Consider the following 19,048-nt stretch of genomic DNA (forward strand, 5'->3'; position numbering starts at 1 on the left):
TCTTTCTCTTCTCATTCAAGCTACAAGCTGCAGACACACCCCCACCGGGAGAGACACAAAGCCTTACTGGCCTGTAAAGATAAGGCTTTGCCCCTGAGACACATCCAAGTCTCTGCCTTTCCAAACAGAGCTATCTCTTCGCGGAGAAGATTCCTGTGCCTGGTGAGTCCACATTCTCGGTGTTCCTTTCAGTTTTCTGTGTCACGTGGTGATTACTAATCACAGGGGAGATGACTTCCTCCTTCCTTTCCAGGTCACCTTCCAGGACATGCATTCTCAACAGGGTGAGACTGCTCCCAAAGGGGTGAAGACTGGCGGCGGGAACAGGAATGAATTGTCAACGTTGCAATGAGCCCCGAAGGAACACGGTGCAGAGCAGACACAGGACAGCTGTGGTTTTACATTTTTATGGCAAGAAGCAATTAGAAAAACTGTCTGTAAAGGTTCCTTCGGGTGCATAATGAAAAGAAGATCGATAAACACTCCCATGTGGGGGTTGAGGTGTCTCCGGACTATTCCCCTGGTATCTGGCCATGGCCGTACCCCCCTTCCTCAGCTGCAGGCATTCTCTGACTTGGCTCCTGTTACCACCCAGGTTTGGGGGCAAACCATTCCCCACCCTGTAAGTGCTCCAACCCTCACTGCAGCCAGAGGACGGTAAGGGTCACACCCCAGTGTCCCTGCTTGGTGCACCCTGCTCCCTCCCCCTTTGTCCCCCAAGGCCCGAGTGAGCCGGCAGGGGCGACTCCCTTTCCCAAGCAGTACTGCCTGCCATTTTCATGGATTTTCCAGCTGGTACAAATCTAGCCTCTCTGGCGTTTCAGCGATTTCGATGGAAAATGGTTTTCAGCCATTTATACACCAAGCTTGCAGGTAATTCTCATTTCTGAGGATGTTTTTCTTGATCTCACCTTCTAATTACAAACACTGTATGGCAACATGCCTCTTGCCCATTAGGCGGGGACCCTTTGAACTCAAGACACAATCGGGCACTCTTTGTTGTACTTGCTGCTTTTAAGTTCGGGACCAGCAGCTTGATGGCGGCCAGCTTAGGAAAGGGTCCTGGTAGCTCAGTGAGCGGCTCTGCTCCAAGACAGAGCGATCACACTTGGCCAGGGTCAGGCATGCCCACCAAGAAGCTGTGTTCACCAGATAGAACTTGTTTTCCAAATCTGTACTCTTTAGACACATATAACTAACTGTACATGAGAACTATAGTTCAGTCCTCCAAACTCCGGTCCTCTGTCGTACTGTGGAAATGCAGAATGGCTCACTGACCCCACTCCTACCTGTGGATCCCCTCCCTCGGGGATCTGGTCATCGTCTTTCTCTTCCCCCCACACATGAATCAGAGCACCGCTGTGTCCCCTCGTGTTCATCATTCTCGAAGGAGTGCTCTCAGCTCTCTCTACACATCAAGGAGCAGCCAGGAAACTCCTACCTGCCCAAGAATCGGCTGTGCTAAAGATAAAGACATCATCTTCCGAGAGCGTCTGCTTATTAACGAGGGCTTACTCCCCAAGGAAAGTTCGCTAGTCGGTGGAATTTTAGGAATCATTGATGAATTTCAGGGAGATACTTTGAGATGGAAAAGCATCCCTAGTTCTCCTCAATCATCCCAGAAAGGTTGCTTTTGGTCCACCCACATCTTGCCCTGGAAGAGAGATCCAATCCCGGGTTGAATCCCAGTCTCTAAACCCAGGGATGCCCTTGGGCTGAGCAAACGCCCTGCAGAACCTAACTTTTGCTCACAGCCCAATTACTGCACCATCTTGAAGACAGGGGTATTTTTTAGTGTCATCCTCTCTGTGGATACATTCTTAATAGAGATTTGGGGGCAGAAAGTCTTCAGGGCAGCATTCATAATCAATCAGCCCTCCCTGATTGTAAGAGAGCTGATTGTCAAGATTGTTGGTTGGGAAAAATATTGTAGAAGGTCTCAAATCAAACTGTATAATCAGCACTCGTGTTTTATGTAAATTAGAAGGTATTTTCTTACACTTCATCATAGGAACTAATCATCCTGGCACCATCGCTCAGAGAAAGCAGCTGCCACCTGAAATTCAGAACAATAATTCACAGTCCGTGGAACGGCGCATCAGCACAGATTAGACTTGTCATAAATTTATAATGATTTCATATAAAAACATTACATTTTAATAGTTTCAAGAAATGACAGGGTAGGGCTGGTGTAAATGTTTAACTAGCACTGTCTCATATTTCACACTTTGTTTATTTCATTACTGGGGATGCTACAATGAAACAGCTAGTTTAAATGTCATCCAACTCAAAACAGAAAACTTAGAAACAAATACTTTATGCAAGCCGGATTTCTAGCCCCAAGAGGATCCCACAGCCTCTGTTAGATACGTGGATATTTCATTTGACTATCAAGTACTTTTTACTTATAGGTTATTTAAATCATTTATCACTTTTACCTTGGTGAGGTGAAAAAAAAAAAGGTCATGGTCCTCATTATTAAATGTTTCCATATGGGAAGGCCACCATGGAGGGGCCCTGTCCCCTCATGTTCCCCGTGCTATAGCTGCTCCTGGGCTCTACTGTGACTTTACATATTTTTCTACAAAGGAAACAATCACTCAAAAACCATCAGGACCTATTAATATGAGATGGAGACATGGCAGCCATTGGGCTGTGGCAGCCACACAGACGACACCCACAGCTGCCTGGCAGGAACACATCTGATTTGTCATCGCCAGGTGTGTCGTCTCTTGACAGGCTCCCTCTCCCCTGAATCCTCAGTGATCTGACCATTCTTTCCCGATGCGATCACACATGTTGGTCCGAGAGTGTGGTGGAATTCCAAACCATAGCGCCAGAAACTATGTATCTTTACTGCTGGTTCCCTGCAGAAGAACAGGATTTGAGGCTCCAGGCCACACAAGCCAGTGCAAGAAGGCCGCTGTGGAACAGGGGGATTCGTCTGAATCCTTGCTCTGGGATTTAAATTTTCTCAGTGGTTTCTGTAATGCTTAAATCATTTTTGCTAAAGGTTATGTTACCTACACAATCAGAAAGTAAAAGATTTAATTTTGCTCTCTAAGACACACAAATGTTCCTCTGGTCTAGGTGGACCACAAGGAAGAAGGGTCAGGGTGGATGGAGAAGTAAAACCAGGCAAAGCCCATGAGAGCCAGAAACCTAGGGCACAGCCGCCAGTGACAAGGTGGAGACAAGGCAGAAGGGACATGAGCTAAAGGGAGGAGGGCAGGCTGGGAAGTGGGGTGCAAGGTAGAATGGGGCTGGCAACACCCACACCCACCGGGGAAGTGCAGCTCGAGGCTCAGGCTGAAAGACGGAGGCTCCAGTCCACACTTTGGGCCAGGCAGGAAGACACCTTACAGAGCAAAGGCTGTGATGGTAAGAAGCAAGCAGAAATGTGGAATGTGAGTACCAACAGAACGTAGGTCCCTCCACGGCTCCGGCATCCTTTACACCATTGGGAGGTGCTGGAACCCACAGCAGATGAGCCGCTTCAGCCTGGACTACAAGGGCACGTTCACATAGACGCTGGGTCCTCTCAGCAACGCATGATGCTGATGCTGTTGGTTTAGGTTATTGTGAAGAACAGAATGTTTAAGGGAGCAGCCTGTCCAAGGTGTCCCAGTACAGAGCTGAGACTTACACCTAGACCTGGACTCAAAACCTTGCCTCCCCATGCACGATATCTTGGAGGGAACAGGCCGCAGTCCCAGTCAGCAGCTGGGAGCCAACACTGAAAATGTGTCAGTGGCGTGTGGGGCTGAGGGCCCCTCTGAGCGCTGGGGCTCGGGGCTGGCAGGAAGCCCGCAGCCGCCTCGGGTGGGTGGAGCCAGTGAGATGAAATTACATATTGCGTCTGGTTCACCTCCCTCGTCGTCAGCTTCTCGGACAGGACAGCTAAGCACAGCAGGACTGAGAGCTCCGAGATGACTGGGCCTATATCTGCTCATCGCTGTGTGCCCAACACCCAGCACAAAGCCTGGTACAGAGCAGGGCTCAACACATCTGCATTCATGAGATGACAATGGCTTGGGTACAGATCTGCTGTTTGCCGTCCAACATTCAACCCCCTCCCCCTCAGGCTGTACCTCCGACAGAAGACACTGGTGAATGCCCACTTAATCCAGGCTCCTATGGCAGGTGTCATGCCTAATATATGGTGACAGATGATCTGACTGGGTGGTGAGCATACAGTGCAATATACAGATCTGGTAACACAGAAACCCACACCTGAAACCTATGTGATCCTATTAACCAATGTCACCTCAATACATTTAATTAAAAAACAATAAAATATCTGAGCTCAAATCCTGGCTCCACCACTTACTCACCTGGCCTCCTGTGCCTCAGTTTCCTCACCTGGGGAAAACAGGCACTGATTGGCCCTGCTCTTGTGTCATCCAGGTCAGTGACCACCCCCAGAAAGCAGGCACCCTACCTGCTGGCTTACTGTTACTACGGGGGTGACCAAAGAGTGACCTGGAAGACAGGACTGCCTTCCCGTCTTCAGCAGCATCTGATGAACAGCGGGTGGCAATAAGCAGACTGTCCCTTGGCCGCAGAGAACATTCCAGCCTGACAGCAGCTCAGAGCTCGGGCGACGGGACAGCAGGGGACCTGAGTCCTGTTCTGGCTGCATTGGCTGGAAGGTTTCTGTGCAGGGACACATGCCCAGAGCCACCTGCTATAGCTGGTCCCTGACCTGCAGCCTGGCCATTCTCCAACCTTTGTAGTGGTAATAGAGGCCCCAAGCCACACTGCCCATCCTCAGAATGCCCCGGGGCCACCGACTAGGCTGATTCAGAGGCTCTGGCTCTCAATGGCCATGCAATTAAGCCTAACAAGGCACGAGGAGCTCCTTGGGGGCACACAGAGATGCCCACAGTAATTGGCAACAGGCCTCTGGTTCCCCAGGGGCTAAGGATTATGTCCTGGCAGTAGGAAGGGCCATGGAAGGGTCGAGACCTTGAGGGAGGCCAGATGGGATCACCTAGCTTCATGCATAAGTTATGAGCAGCTCTGTTGGCTGCCCTGAGCAATCCTGAACGAGACACAGCGAGGCCGATCGCTGGTCTGGGGCAGTGGCTGGGAGCCTGCTCTGTGCTGGGAGTCTGCCGGCCCAGGGCTGCTCCTGCATCTGATGAGCTCAGTGAAGCTGCATGCAGGTGGAGGCGCCGGCAGAAAGGAAATGTGTCCTGGAACAGGAGCGGCCTTCACCAGGAAGTAAGTAGGACACGTGCCTGGGTCCTGGATATTTATGAAGACACTTGCCATTTCCAAGGTATGTGACTATATGTGTGTACGTAGGTCTGGATGGCTTTCTCTGTGCTATGAGAAACGACATACTGTGCTACGATATACCCTTTGCATAACCATCTCCTGTAACCTTTATATAGGGCCCCAATCAGGTACATTAGTGCTCAGCGCTGAGATATGAGTGACCGGTCCAAGGATACACAGCAGGTGCAGGACAGAGTAAAGGCCTGAACCCATCTATGTCCAAGTGTTCTTTCTTTTTTTTTTTTTTTATCCTCACCCGAGGACACTTTTTCATTCTTTGTTCAGACAGAGCAGGAGGGAGAGAGAGAGAGAGAAACAGCGATGTGAAAGGGACACATCAAGTGACTGCCACCCGCACGACCAACCAGGGCCGGGGACAAACTGCAACCGAGGCACATGCCCTTAGCGGGAACCGAACCCGGGTCTCTCAGGACCGCAGGTCGACGCTCTAACCGCTGAGCCAAACCGGCCAGGGCCAAGTGTCCTTTCTTAATGCAGTCCCTGGTACTGACTGTCTAAAAGGGCTCACTCAGTACGCCCCGCCCCCGCCGGGCCTCTGCCCCTGCACTGACCCACCAGCAGCAGTGTCCGCCCACCTGCCCTCCGCCAGACCCGAGCTGGGCCCTCTGCCCACCTTACTGCATTATTAATGCACTCGGAGGTGGAGATTATCAGTTACAGCAGAGAAAACCCGGCACCTTCTGCCAGCCTGCTTCACAGCTTTCCCTGATCGATATTCTCTTCCCGGGAGCCCTTGTGAATTCTTTCCTGGGTAAACTAGCCTTCAGAGACAGAAACCATAAACACTTAGGTCAATTCTGAATGTTATTATCATGTTCAAATATGAGAAAAATTAAGAAGTAAAAAGATTTTTGACAGTGGATGTCAGCAGAAATAAATCGACGACCCAAACAGTACTCCAGTCCTCTTCCCAGCGACCAGAACTGACTAAAGAGACGGAACCGGCTCAGGACAGGTACGATTCTGACAAGGGGCTGTCTCAGACCTAATCCTTTCTTACAGCCTCAGTAACTCTACATTCTGGATGGTCGGAGGCAGCCTTTAGAGCTGCTCAAAGATGTGCCTGTGAGCCACCTGGCACCACGCAGGGGACCATGTTACACCGACTCTGCCTCAGCAGGCACAGGGTGCGGCCTGAGACCCTGCATTGCAGATACGCTACCAGGGAAGGAAGCCAAGCAGGGCTGGGACCACACATTGAGAGGCAAGGGGTCAGCGGTCCTGCTCACTCCGTCACGCCATCGAACAACCCGGGATGGCACTATTTCAGCATTTCTGCTATGCCCCGCATTTGGAATCCAGGTCACCTCAGTGTCTGCTCTGGGGAACCTAGCTGTCTACCTATAGGGCACACCCCGAGGGAGTGCTTCACCATGAACAGCAACACTTGCCTCACCTAAGAAGAAGAAGGGAGTAAAAAAATTTGACAATCTGGGGCAGGTTCATGATTGTGAACTTGGATGAGAGCCCGATGAAACAAACTCAAAATACCTTCAGATAACCAGCAGTATTTCATGTCCTGATGTTTTCACAATTATGTGGGCAGCAAGTAATGTGTACTTAAGAAATGAGACAACTCAGTTTTGTGACGAAGCCAGGAAACAAATATTACATTGGAATAAACATGAGGAAGAGGACACTGATGATCAGGATGCCATGACAACAGCAACAGTTGCCACTTTCTGGAAGTGATGTTCCAGGCACGTGCGCCTTCCATATCTCATTTGACCCTCACAATAATCTTAGGGTAGAAACAGTATTTATTTTTTTAATATATATTAGAAAACTGAGACTCAATGAAGAGAGATTACTTGTCTAATAATTTACCAATAAAAGAGGTGAGGCTTGAACCCGAGGCTGCCCAGACCCCAGGCCTCTTCCCCAGTCAGCCACCTGCTCTTTCCCAGGGAATGCAGAAGGAGCTCTGGGTCCAAGTTCAGCCTTTCCCTGTCTCGGTGTAATGAAGACTGCAGCATAAGTCTGCATCAAATAAAGACTTTAAAAAGAGAATCAGGACCATTGATTTTCTTGATTAAAGACACAGATCAAATTGGTTTAAATCAAATACTCCATGTTACAAAGGCATTGGTCAGGAACCATTCGGGTGGCTGTTTATCTCAACCAAAGGTGATCTGTTAATTACACGTCTGAAAGGCTGCACAGGCTAACCCCGTCATCAGCAAGGACAACAGTCCCACGCGCCAGGCTGACAAGGGCACCACTGCAAAAGGCTGGAGGTGCTCCCCAAGCAAACAGCCAACAGCACGTGGGTGCTCCGCACCCACCGCCATGAGCCCTTAGGTCCAGAGGAGGGGCCCCAGGCAAATGGCTTCCTGACTGCTCTGTAAAGGCAGCTCTGTTCTTGAAACCCTAAGACTTCCTCGGACGGAAAGCCGAGGAATACTGGGCTCGTGAATTTGCTCATAGTTCTGGTTAGCTCAGCAAACAAAGCGGGGGAACCATTTAGGCCGCAGTGGTTCTCAACCTTCCAAATGCCACAGCCCTTTAATACGTTCCTCACATTGTGGTGACCCCCAACCATAAAATTCTTTTCGTGCTATTTCATAACTGTAATTTTGCTACTGTTATGTCTTAGGTGACCCCTGTGAAAGGGTCGTTCGACCCCCAAAGGGGTCGGGACCCACAGGTTGAGAACTGCTGATGTAGGGTAAATGAAAGGGAAAGAAGGGGGGATGGTTTTATGAGTATATCATAGTATTGGAAATACATGGTAGCTCTCTAGAAAATATGCACTTCCGAGAGTAATATTATTCATTTATGTTTTAAACAGTATAAAACTGTACTAAAACATTCTTTAGTTTAATTAAATAGGTGACAATATCCAGTTCAATAGGTTCTACAAATGAAATCCCCAAATACCAATCTTTGGAAAATATGGCTGAACACACACACACACACACACACACACACAGAGTCTATATACACAAATTGTATCTATATACTTATGAATGTGTGTGTGTGTGTGTGTGAGTATACACACTTATGAATACACTCTATTAAGCAAATTATTCTCCTATAGACAATGTGGGGGAAACATCACACAGCACAGCTGAGTGTCCCCATCCCTTTTCTCGATGCCAAGAGGGTATTTAATTTGGGTGCATCACCAGACCTGTGGGCTTATATATTCCCACGAAGGGCTGCTGCTCTCCTGGATCCATCTGCCACAATTCTTAACATTTCTCTCACTGTGTTCAGGAAGAACTTTGCAAGTTGGTTTTATAAATAATTCACTTGGTTGTTGTCAGAGTTTAATCTGTTATTGAATCCCTCTACTGGGTTTTAAATTTGAAAGTCATGCTCTGTTTTATGAATATAATAATCTTTCAAGTCTTTGTGGAGATACTAATTAGAATTCTTTTCAAAGTCTTGTTTCTTATGTTTGTTTTCCTGCGGCCTTTGGTGTTTCCAGTTCACCAGTGGCCACGCCTGGACAACAGACCTTCCTCAAATGGCCCGCAATCTTGATCTGTTCATCGTAAACGAAGACCTGTATGAGTGAGCACGGTAGGCTGACGAGCTACCTCGGAATGTCTGAGAGCTCGCTTTGGTCTCCTTGGGGAATCTCTTCTTAAGTGGATGCTGCTGAGAGCTGTGGGCAGCCTTGCCCTGGGGTTAGTGAGAAAGGAAGGAGAAATAAAGACTCAAATTCAGAGGACAAACAGGGACAAACAGCTGAGCATCCACTCTGGTGGAAGGCAGTGGCTGTGAGGGTCCAGGACAGCTCAGCCTGGAGTTCAGTGACTCTCAGCACACCATGGGGCCCCTTGGGGAAGATCCTGTGCTGAGCAGGGATGGGGCAGGGCACTTCCCGCTGCCGCCCCTGAGCCTGGGATTCTTCCAGAGCTGCTCAGTGTGCCTGCTTCTGTGCCTATGGTGGGGTCTCTGAAACTAACTGCATATTCTGGAAATTCCCCAAACTAGGCATCTAGTACAGAGACCTTTCCCTGTTTTCAGTGAGATTGTGCATTGTCACTTAGTTTTATACTTACTTTGATCATTTCAATGGAATTTGGGAGGCAATCAACAGAAAGAAATGAACCTCTCACCATCATGATTTAAAATCTCAATTCATCTAGAAATACATGTCAATACACATGTATGTGTTTATGTGCATGATATATATGTACATATATGCCATGTGTTTGTGTTTGTCTAGAAATAAAACAAAATGTTAACTGTGGTGATACATGGGGTAATAGTTTAAGGATGACTGCTGTAATTTTTTATAACAAATTCACATACCATAAAATTCACCATTTTTAAAGTGTACAATTCAGTGATTTTCAGTATATTCACAAAGGTGTGTAACCAGTTGTAAAACACCTTAATCATCCCCCCAAACCCTGGGCCCATTGGCCGTCACTCTCCACCCCTCACTCTCTCCCGGGGGGCAACCACTACTCTTTCCATCCCTGCGGATCTTGTCTGTTTTAATAGCTTGTATAAATGGAATCCAGTAGTTCACACAGTGGGGTCACGCAGTGTGCGTGTTTGGGTCTGGCTTCTTGAACTTCCTGCAATGCTCCCAAGGCCGATCCGTGGAGCAGGGTCAGCACCTCAGCCTTTTCATGGCTGAACCATAGCTCACTGCATGGACAGAGCACACTTTATTTTTCCATTCATCAGCTGATGAACATTTGGGTTTGTTTCCACGTCTTTGGCCATTATGAACAATGTAGCTATGAACTTCGTGCACAGTTTGTTATTACGTTTATAATTTTAAAAATACTGCAACAATGATAAAGGTATCTTTCCAAAAACAGTCAACAGATCAAAGGTTTTGCTAATGCAGACTGGCTTCACTCCTATCACTCTAGACAAGCACACAGTTTTAGTATACTCTTAAACATGTAATACCTGTAAGTACCTGGGTAGAATAAATTAACTGGGAATAAATAGACATTCTTGCATAAACTGGTGGTCAACTAATAAATCTAGTCTTCTCAACATGGTGGAGGTACACGGATGTATGTTAACAATTTCTATGGTGACTGTATTCATTATTTCAGAACAGTAGGCCTTGCTTTTAAGAATATCATCTTAGAGTATATTTCATTCTGTCACATGCAACAGTCAGAAAACAATACTTGTGCACTGAATTAAACCCTGCCCAGACCGTGAAATGAGGGGGGGGAATCTATTTTGCTGCCCCCTCATAGAGAGCAACCTTTAGAAAGGGATTATTTCCATTACATTTTCATCAGGGACTGGCAAAGAAAAGTATATCATGTTATTACAGAGCCTGGAAATGTAATGACTTCCAGGTTGCTAAGCAACGCTCAATGTTAAAGGCCCCAGTATCTGTGATCTCTAGAGACACTCTCAAATTTCATTAAAACCTGCTCATAACCATTACCAAAAGGTCCATGTGGAGTTTATAAATAGGCTTTGCTTCTTGACATAATAATGAAGGAATAAAAAAGAAAAAGCAAGTGTCATCAAAACTTTGGTGGTACTTAAAACCAAATATTCCGGAGACTCAATTAGTAAAATCTATATTTCTAAGGGTGTTTCATAGAAAGAAAGCAAGTACTATCCATTTATAATAAATAAAAGTATTTATTATCTTTAAAAAAAAAAATAGTACTGTGTAGAACTTTGAGCCCGTCTTTGAAGAAAGGATAAATGTGTTCTGTGTATACATTGGGACGGGAGCCAAAGATCATTTGAAACTATAGTCCAATCACTATTTGCTTCAAGGAGGGTCATGAGAGCGGCCTGCGTTTACCTGGAATAGGAAAGCAGGATGCCGCAGGAAATAATTCTGAGGAACACTTTCAAACTTTCTTTGGCAATGGTGTTGGGAAGAGTCAGCCCTGGCACAGAAGTCATGGGGATTTCAGTACTGATCCCGCCTGCATCACCAAGGTGTAGGCCTAGGATGCTCAGCTCGACTCCTTCAGATGGTGATGAGACCTGGTTTCTCCACGCCAAGAACACCACCTGCTACTCCTCCTGTTGCATTATCTGTGAATAACACGGTTCCCAGCTCACTCTCCTTGTCTTCACCACCACTTGCTAATACCCATGTCCATCAAGAGGGTCCTTCTAGCACCATTAAGTTCTTTGATTTTTTTCTCCAATGACCACCACACTTCAGATACCCACTTCTGGGGTCACCCTAGCCCTGGTCACCACCATTAACTGGCCGCCCTCCAGAATGCAGTCCAAGCAGCCCACGTTCTCATCACCACTCCCACGGTTCCTCTCTCCAGTCCAGACTTCTTATACGTACTTGGAATTCGAGAATGGTACACGCCAACAGCCAATCAGGATGTCTGACTGCCATCTCAAACACAACACGTCCAAAACGGAGCTCCTCAATGCCCCGCCCCCCAAAACGGCTCCTCCTCAGTTCTGGCTGTCTAGGGTTGGACTTGTCTCTGACTATTCTCTGTCTCACAGCCCAGATCCAATCTGTGGGTAAAGTCTACCGGATCTACCTTCAAGATTTATCCAAAAGAGAATCACTCCAAGCCATGATCAGGACTCCCCAGGCTGCAGTGGCCTCCTGGCCTCTCTTCTCCCTTGCCCTGTTCAATGACCATTCCCAGCGCAGCCACCAGGTCACCCAACACCTCTCCTCAGAACCATCCAAAGGAAACACTCGTGCTATACCACCAGACAACTGCCTTGGGCTCTCCAGAAAGTCCATCTCAAAGGGGAAAAGGGCAGGGAGACTCTTCTGGCTTAAAAGAGTCTAAGACAACAACAGTGCAATTCAGACTGGAATTAGGCTTTTAAAAAAAGCCAGTCATTTTTTGACAATTAGAGAAATTACGTATGAACTGGAGATTAATGATATGAAATTATCATTAATTTCCTTGGGTGTGATGTCATCAGAGTTCGGGGCCAAGTGCCACACTGCCTTTACTTTCACATGGTTTTTAAAAATGCTCAGATACTTGAAACCTATGCACTTTTATTAACCAGTGCCACCCCAGTAAATTCAATAAACAAAACAAAAATAAATAAATAAACCCCACACAGATAGAAATAAAAAATATCAAGGTGACAACATTTTGCGTGAATAAACTATATAGACACTTGAAAAGTATGGCAAAACGGTAACAATTCTGATTATTCTTGGTTACTCAGGTAGGTGTTCACCATCCTACTCTTTCCACCTGTGTTTTTGAAACGTTCTGTAATACAAAAGCGGGCCCAGTGTCGTCAGTGGCAGTGGGAATCTGAACTAGAAGGCTTGTGAAGGAGGCAGGGAGTGGATCTTATTTGACAGAAGAATTTCAGGAAGGGGCCGGGGAAGAGTTAGCACAAACCAAACATCCTGTTTCTTTCATCTGTTAGTGAAAACTGCAGTTATGGAAAGAAAATGTCACAAAATCGGAACTTTAAACAGGTATTTCAAGAAGCCAGGGCCTTTTGTGTGGCTCACAAGGAGGAATCTGCCATATTATTCCCCACGACGGCACCTCGAAACCAGTTCCCGAGTCACTGACACGCACCACCCGGCCTGAGAATCCACACGGCCAAGTGTACCTCAGAGTCGCCCTCTCCAAAACCACCAGCAGTCGGCTTCAGGGACAGGGGACACTTCGAGCAGCAGTCTCTTCCCAGCTGTGCTCCGGAGAGGGTGCACTTCGGGATGTCCTGTCAGGTGGATCCAGGGAGATTGTTTTTCCCTCCGTAACTTCTCACCACCGGGGGCTGCCCTTACCAGGCCTCCTTCATGCAATGACTGACACAGGTAGTAGACCCAGACCGGTCCCTGCTTCTCCATCACATTCGGTTCCTCCATCCAGGGAGCAAGCCTAAGCGGCCAGCCTCCTTAAAGTCACAGGCAATGAGCTCGTGTTCTTGCATCTCTCAGGCTCCTGTCCCCTGTGCGTCTGCCTATCTGATCTCATCACTCGTCAGAAACTTGATGGGGCCACGGTGGAGAAGACTGAACCATGGACACCACATGTCTTTGAAGATCCCGTCAGTCTGACCACGCATCTGTAAAGCACTAAAAGAGCTCACAGATACACTGAAGATCCCAAAGGAGCAAGGTGCCAACAACAAACGCAGAGGTTTCAGACATTTCTTGCACAGCTCGGTGGGCACTCACTAAATACCTGTTCCGTGCCAGTCACGAAGATAAAGCTTTATTTCACGGCAAAGACTACTGAAATCCAGCTGAAAGGCTGCCACCCCGTTTCAGAGACCCGAATTTCCTAATTCCAACCAGAGTCCCAACTCCAAATGCTGTGAAAACCCACGTTTGGAACCTCCTGGCCGTTCACAGCCCGTTTCTGCTGTCTCCTGGCCTAGCCCCTGGGTTTCGGGGCCTTTGCACAGACAGGTCCTTCTCCATTCAGCACCAACATCGCGTCCTTGCCCACTTCCTGAACCAGAGTCACGTGAAGGGGAGAACAGACAGTGGCAGCAGCACAGAGCGAAGGAGGGTACACCCATCAGGGAGAGGGTGCTGATGTCATACAGCTCTCTGCTGCGATTTCAATCCAAATGCACTAAACTCAGTCCTAAGTTTAAGCAGAACTGAGCTTCAAGAAAGGCAAGTTCAAGGCTCCAGCTGAGCCGATTAGGCCCTGGAATCCCTGATACTGTGATTTGCACAACTTGAACCAAACAGTGACTGACCCAGGGGTAATTTAGAAAGCTCTAAGGCACTTAGCACCGATGTCTTGTCTGCACACGCGATGGGCACTTTTGAGCTGCTAAACGAGAGACAGCCGGGGCTTCAGTGACTTCGGGGCTGTGCGCAACGAGACTGAGAACCAGCATATTTGACTCCTCGGACTTTCCAGCCCGTTTTTCTTGTTAAGAAAACAGTGGTCGTAATTTCAACTCAGAACTTTTTGTATCTTGCTTTCTAAATACAAAAATGTTCCATGACTCCCTGGAGGGACGGCTGGTGCCAGGTTCGTACAGAGAAATGGTGTGAGATGATCCTAGAGCATCACGTTAAGATGGGAGGTGCTCAGAAATAAATGACGGGCCGTGTCCAAAGGCAGAGCAGGCATTCAGCAGGGGCCCCACCGGCCAAATACAAGACAGCAGTAGAGCAAACCCACTGAATAAAAGAAAAATCCAAGTTGATCCCAATAATAAGAAAGAAATCAAAGAAAAAATGAATGGGGCAGAACAGGTGAAAACAACCCCTAAGTCCATCTGTTGATGAACAGATGAGCAGAGAAACAAAATGTGGTGTGTACACACCATGGAATACCATTCGGCCCTAACAAGGAGAGAGACGCATGCCACAGCACGGAGGGGCCTTGCCCGTCATGTTAAGTGAAATAAGCCAGTCAACAAAGGACAAACACTGTATGACTGTATTTACATGGAGTACCTAGAGGAGTCACATTCAGGAGGAGACAGTGAATGGTGGTTGCCAAGGCTGGGGGGAGGGGAGGGGCAGTTATTGTTTAAAGGAGCACGTTTCACTTGGGATGAAAAAGTCTGTGGATGGGTGGTGGTGGTAGTGGTTGTGCTTAATGCCACTGACTGTACAGTTAAAAACAGTTAAAATGGTAAATCTCATATGTATTTTACCACAATTAAAAAAAAAAAAGATAAGTAGCACCAGAAACTACTTGTTTTCTCATAAACAAGTAAAGAGTCACTTAGATTCTATTTTTCTCCCACAAACATCTACTTGGTCCTATATGCGGCAGGTCAGAAATGACACGGAAATCACTTCAGGCAGGAAAATAAACTACAAGACACTGTGGTCTGGTTACTGACCAAGCTGGGGTCTAATTGGTTTGCTGCATGACTAATGTGACCAGTGTTTTAGGAAATGATGTGATTTATTGCCAAAGACAGGTCCATAATCTCCTATCTGCAATTCACACTAGTTTCCGTAAGTCTGAATCAAACACGTCTGTGGGGGCAAAGCCTGACCTGAGCCGCCCCACGGAGAGTCTGTAACTGCCACTTGCCGTGGACATCCACGTTCTGCTGCAGAAACATCCCGTGCTTGACGACCGCACTGCCCCGGGTCGCTACCTGCCTGGGGTCGCATCACGTGTGTGCAAGTGCCACGCTGAGAAGGTCCGAAATCATGGGTTCCGAAACCAGTCAGGTTCTACACGTTTCAGAGAGAGGTGGTGGGTCGCTAGAAAATCGATCACATCAGATATTCAATCGTTTCCCAAGCTTTGTCATTCTCCTCCAAATGCATATTTTTGCCGCATCCACACATAACACATTTTATTTATTTCCTGGTACTTGTCTTCACGTTGACTCGCCTTTTTATTTAAAGAAAATCATGATGTTAAATGTCTTCTCTCTGCTGTAAAAGCTGAGTTTCTGAAAGGTCTGCCCTCCGTTAAATAGGAGATTCTGAAGATTCCAGAGGTGTTTGAGACACAGGAGGACCGAAGTGAGACACCTGAAATCATCAGAAAGACCAAGGGAACTGAAGGGAAATACCTGCCTGGCTATGGGATTCAGCGTCATCTAGGGCTAGGTTGGTGTACCATCTCCTGTCTACTGTCCCCAGGATTTCTCCTACACTTGGAGAGACTCACCTAGATCACATCATCATTCTGTCACTCAGGTGATGACTCGGCCAAGACGGCAAGTGTCATTGGCGGGGGTATGGGGGGGACACAGGACACATACAGACCTGGCTGAGCAGCGAGGAGAATAAATCTCTTATCTCACTTCCAGCTCTGTCCCTCACACCCCACCATGTAGATGCTGCTGGGTCATGCGCTGCCACCTATCCAATTGGCACAAAGTTCTCCTGCATAGAGCCCCCGGCTCCTCCACAGCTCCACCTGCCAAAGGACAGACCCGGACATGGGCCAGGCCCCTCCTTTATTAACTTCGACGACAGCTACTGCAAAGAATGGCCCCCAACACCAGCAGAATAAGATTTACAGTGAAGAGAAAATAAATCAGCCTTCTGAAGCACCTTCAAACTCACATCAGCTATACATCTTTCCTAAAAGTACAGTAAGCGGGACAACGGGGACGTTGTTCCACACAGGAGAGCACTGCGAGTTAGAAAACCTCCACTTTGCAACTTCTACCAGTTTAACAATAGTAAGTATACAATGATTTAATGACGTTACTAAACATCACCATTAAGGGGCAAACAGACACTGAGTGTCCAGATGTGACGAACTGAGAAAGTATCCCTTCTGGAGCTTTCCTGAGTCTGCTGACATCAGAGAGACACAAACTGACGGCGCTTCTACAAAATACCCAGCCTATGTTCTTCACAAATGTGATAAAAGAAAAAAGATCACAGTGCTATTCCAGATTAAAGACACGTATCTACTAAAATACGTGATCCTGGCCTGGATCCTATACCAGAATGAAAAACCTATACGGCACATTATTGGCACAGTTGATAGAACTGGAATATGGACGGCAGGTGAGTAAAATAATTGTATCAAGTTAAGTTTCCTGATTTTGATTATAGTAGTTACGTAAAAATAACACTGCTCTTATTAGGAAACACACACTTATGTATTAAGGGGTGAAGAGGCGCCACGTTCTCTGACTCTTAGAAAAGATATGATAGGCAGAATCTGATACATGGTGACTACAGATGACCATGGGCAAAGGTGACCTTGGGGAAAGGTGCCTGGGAGTTATTTTACTGAAACGAGGTTGAAGACAACGACGGCTCCCTGCCCTCTAGGTGCCACTAAGGCCACCCCCCCACCCCAGCGCAGTGTCTGTGTGGACTCACCATTCTCCTGAGAATCCTCAGCAGAAGTTTCTGCTCCTTCGGGTCCTCCTTGGACGTCAGCAAGTCGGCAAAGTTCTCTGCATTTTCAGGAGACAGGCTGTCTGGGTTTTCTCCTCCGTAGAGCTGAACCAGTATAGACAGACACTTGGATGAAACTTCAAAAATTTCAGGATCCTCGGTACGAAGCTGAAAATGAACAAACAGAACTACTTAAGCTCCATCAAAGATGGTGTTGGTACCCCTCAAGAACAGCAGCAAAATTTGCCTTAATGGAGAAAACATCAGTCTGAGCACAAAGTTCGACCAATTGAATTTTTTTTTGAATGGATCTTTTTCAAAATGCATACTGTGACTCAAAGGCAGATAACAGCACAAAGTCCAAAGAAAGTCCTGCAGTCCTTTCTCAATAGTAAAGGCCTGTCACAAGTGGAGGACCATATATATGGGTTTTAATATATATATTCAATGCATAAATTCACACAGGTGGGAGTGCGTGTGCAGACAGTATGACTTTTCTGAGCCGTGTTCCTTATAGTCTTGCTTACTATTAACTTGTTTAGAAAAATTCACTTCCTGGAAGACATTGAAGAACACTTGGAACTTGTCTGTGTCCGAATCATTCTTGACTAAACAAGCAGGAGAGAAGCATTGTTTCTGTACGTATTAAATGGTTCTTTTAAAAACTGGTTGATAGACCTAAATATAAAAGCTAAAACTTCTCAGAGAAAATGTAGGCAAAATCTTTTTGACCTTGGGTGAGAGAAATACTTCTTAGCTGTAACTGTAAAAGTACCATGTGCACAAGGGAAAATGGACTTCATCTAAATTTAAAAACTTCTCTTTGAAAGACCATCTACTTCATAAAATGCCCAAGAAAAAGTAGACACTACCACCAGCAGCCCAACCTCAAAGGGTCCCTTTAATGGAAACGAGGAAAAAGTATTCAGTCAGATCCCAAAACTATAACAGGTTTCTTGCCACAAGTAAATATCTCCTCTGCACGCCAGCTTCCCGGGTGATGTACGTCTTGTAAGTGACTGTGTGTCCATTTCTGTCCAGCAGCCAGGACTCTCGAGGCCAAAACCGTGGCCCAACTTCCACGTGTTAGACGTCTTATTTGTGCTGAAACCTCACCCTAGCCTATCATCATTGATTTACTCATGTTTTTTCATTTTTTATAGGATTGCCAGACTTGGGGGGGTGGGGGAGGGAAGAAACATCCAATTAAGTTTGAATTCCAGATAAACAATAAATCTTTTTTTTTTTTTTTAATTCTCACCTGGGGACATTTTTGCATTTATCTTCAGATACAGCAGGAAGAAGAGAAGGAGAAAGAGAGAGAGAAACATCGATGTGAGAGAGACACATCGGCTGGCTGCCACCCACATAACCCCATGGGGCTGGGAACAAACTGCGACCGAGGTACGCTCCCCTAGCGGGAACCGAACCTGGGACTCTCTGGTCTGCGGGCCGACGCTCTAACTGCTGAGCCAAACCGGCCGGGGTAACAGTGAATCTTTTTTAATGTGAGTATGTCCATTTGGCAGCTTGTGTTTTTATGTCAATCCTAACTTTATTGTAAACATTCTTATTAGCCAAATCCAATGTTTTGTGGGAGAGATAAGACAATAAACACACACATATATACACATCCAACTTGGAAATATCTCAAAATAAACTTATACTTGAATTTTAAAAACTGTCTTGAAACCATTTAAAATCACATTTGCACTGTGTTTACTTCCTTTTATTGAACCTACATAATATACTGCATTTCAAAATCTTTCTCCTTTATATTCCATTTTTAAAATATTGCCTGGTGCAGTGTTTTGCCAAAAATTATACGGCAATATTTTGTCTCAGAGAAGAGAATATATTAACCAAGAAAAAAATAACACAATATTTTCTACCCTTTTGTGCTATCCAAAAGCACCTGAGAAAAGACCCTCTTCTGTATCTTTAACAGGAATTCACATTAGGCCATCAATCCTTATTCCTCTGCATTTTAATGTATCAATCCCTCTTGCCCAAATCAGCTGAAGAGGC

General features: G+C 46.5%; 1 protein-coding gene across 1 annotated transcript in view; it reads right to left on the reverse strand.

Moving 5' to 3' along the window:
* The window catches only part of ULK4 (unc-51 like kinase 4), a 320,737-nt gene that overhangs the window by 64,554 nt on the left and 237,135 nt on the right, over positions 1-19,048 (reverse strand). The window contains exon 35 of the mRNA XM_036267041.1: positions 17,003-17,188. Within this exon, the coding sequence (XP_036122934.1) occupies positions 17,003-17,188 (186 nt within the window). The remainder of the gene's footprint in view (positions 1-17,002; positions 17,189-19,048) is intronic.

Source organism: Molossus molossus, unplaced genomic scaffold (assembly GCF_014108415.1).
Source record: "Molossus molossus isolate mMolMol1 unplaced genomic scaffold, mMolMol1.p scaffold_m16_p_18, whole genome shotgun sequence".
In the NCBI taxonomy this organism is placed as follows: domain Eukaryota; kingdom Metazoa; phylum Chordata; class Mammalia; order Chiroptera; family Molossidae; genus Molossus; species Molossus molossus.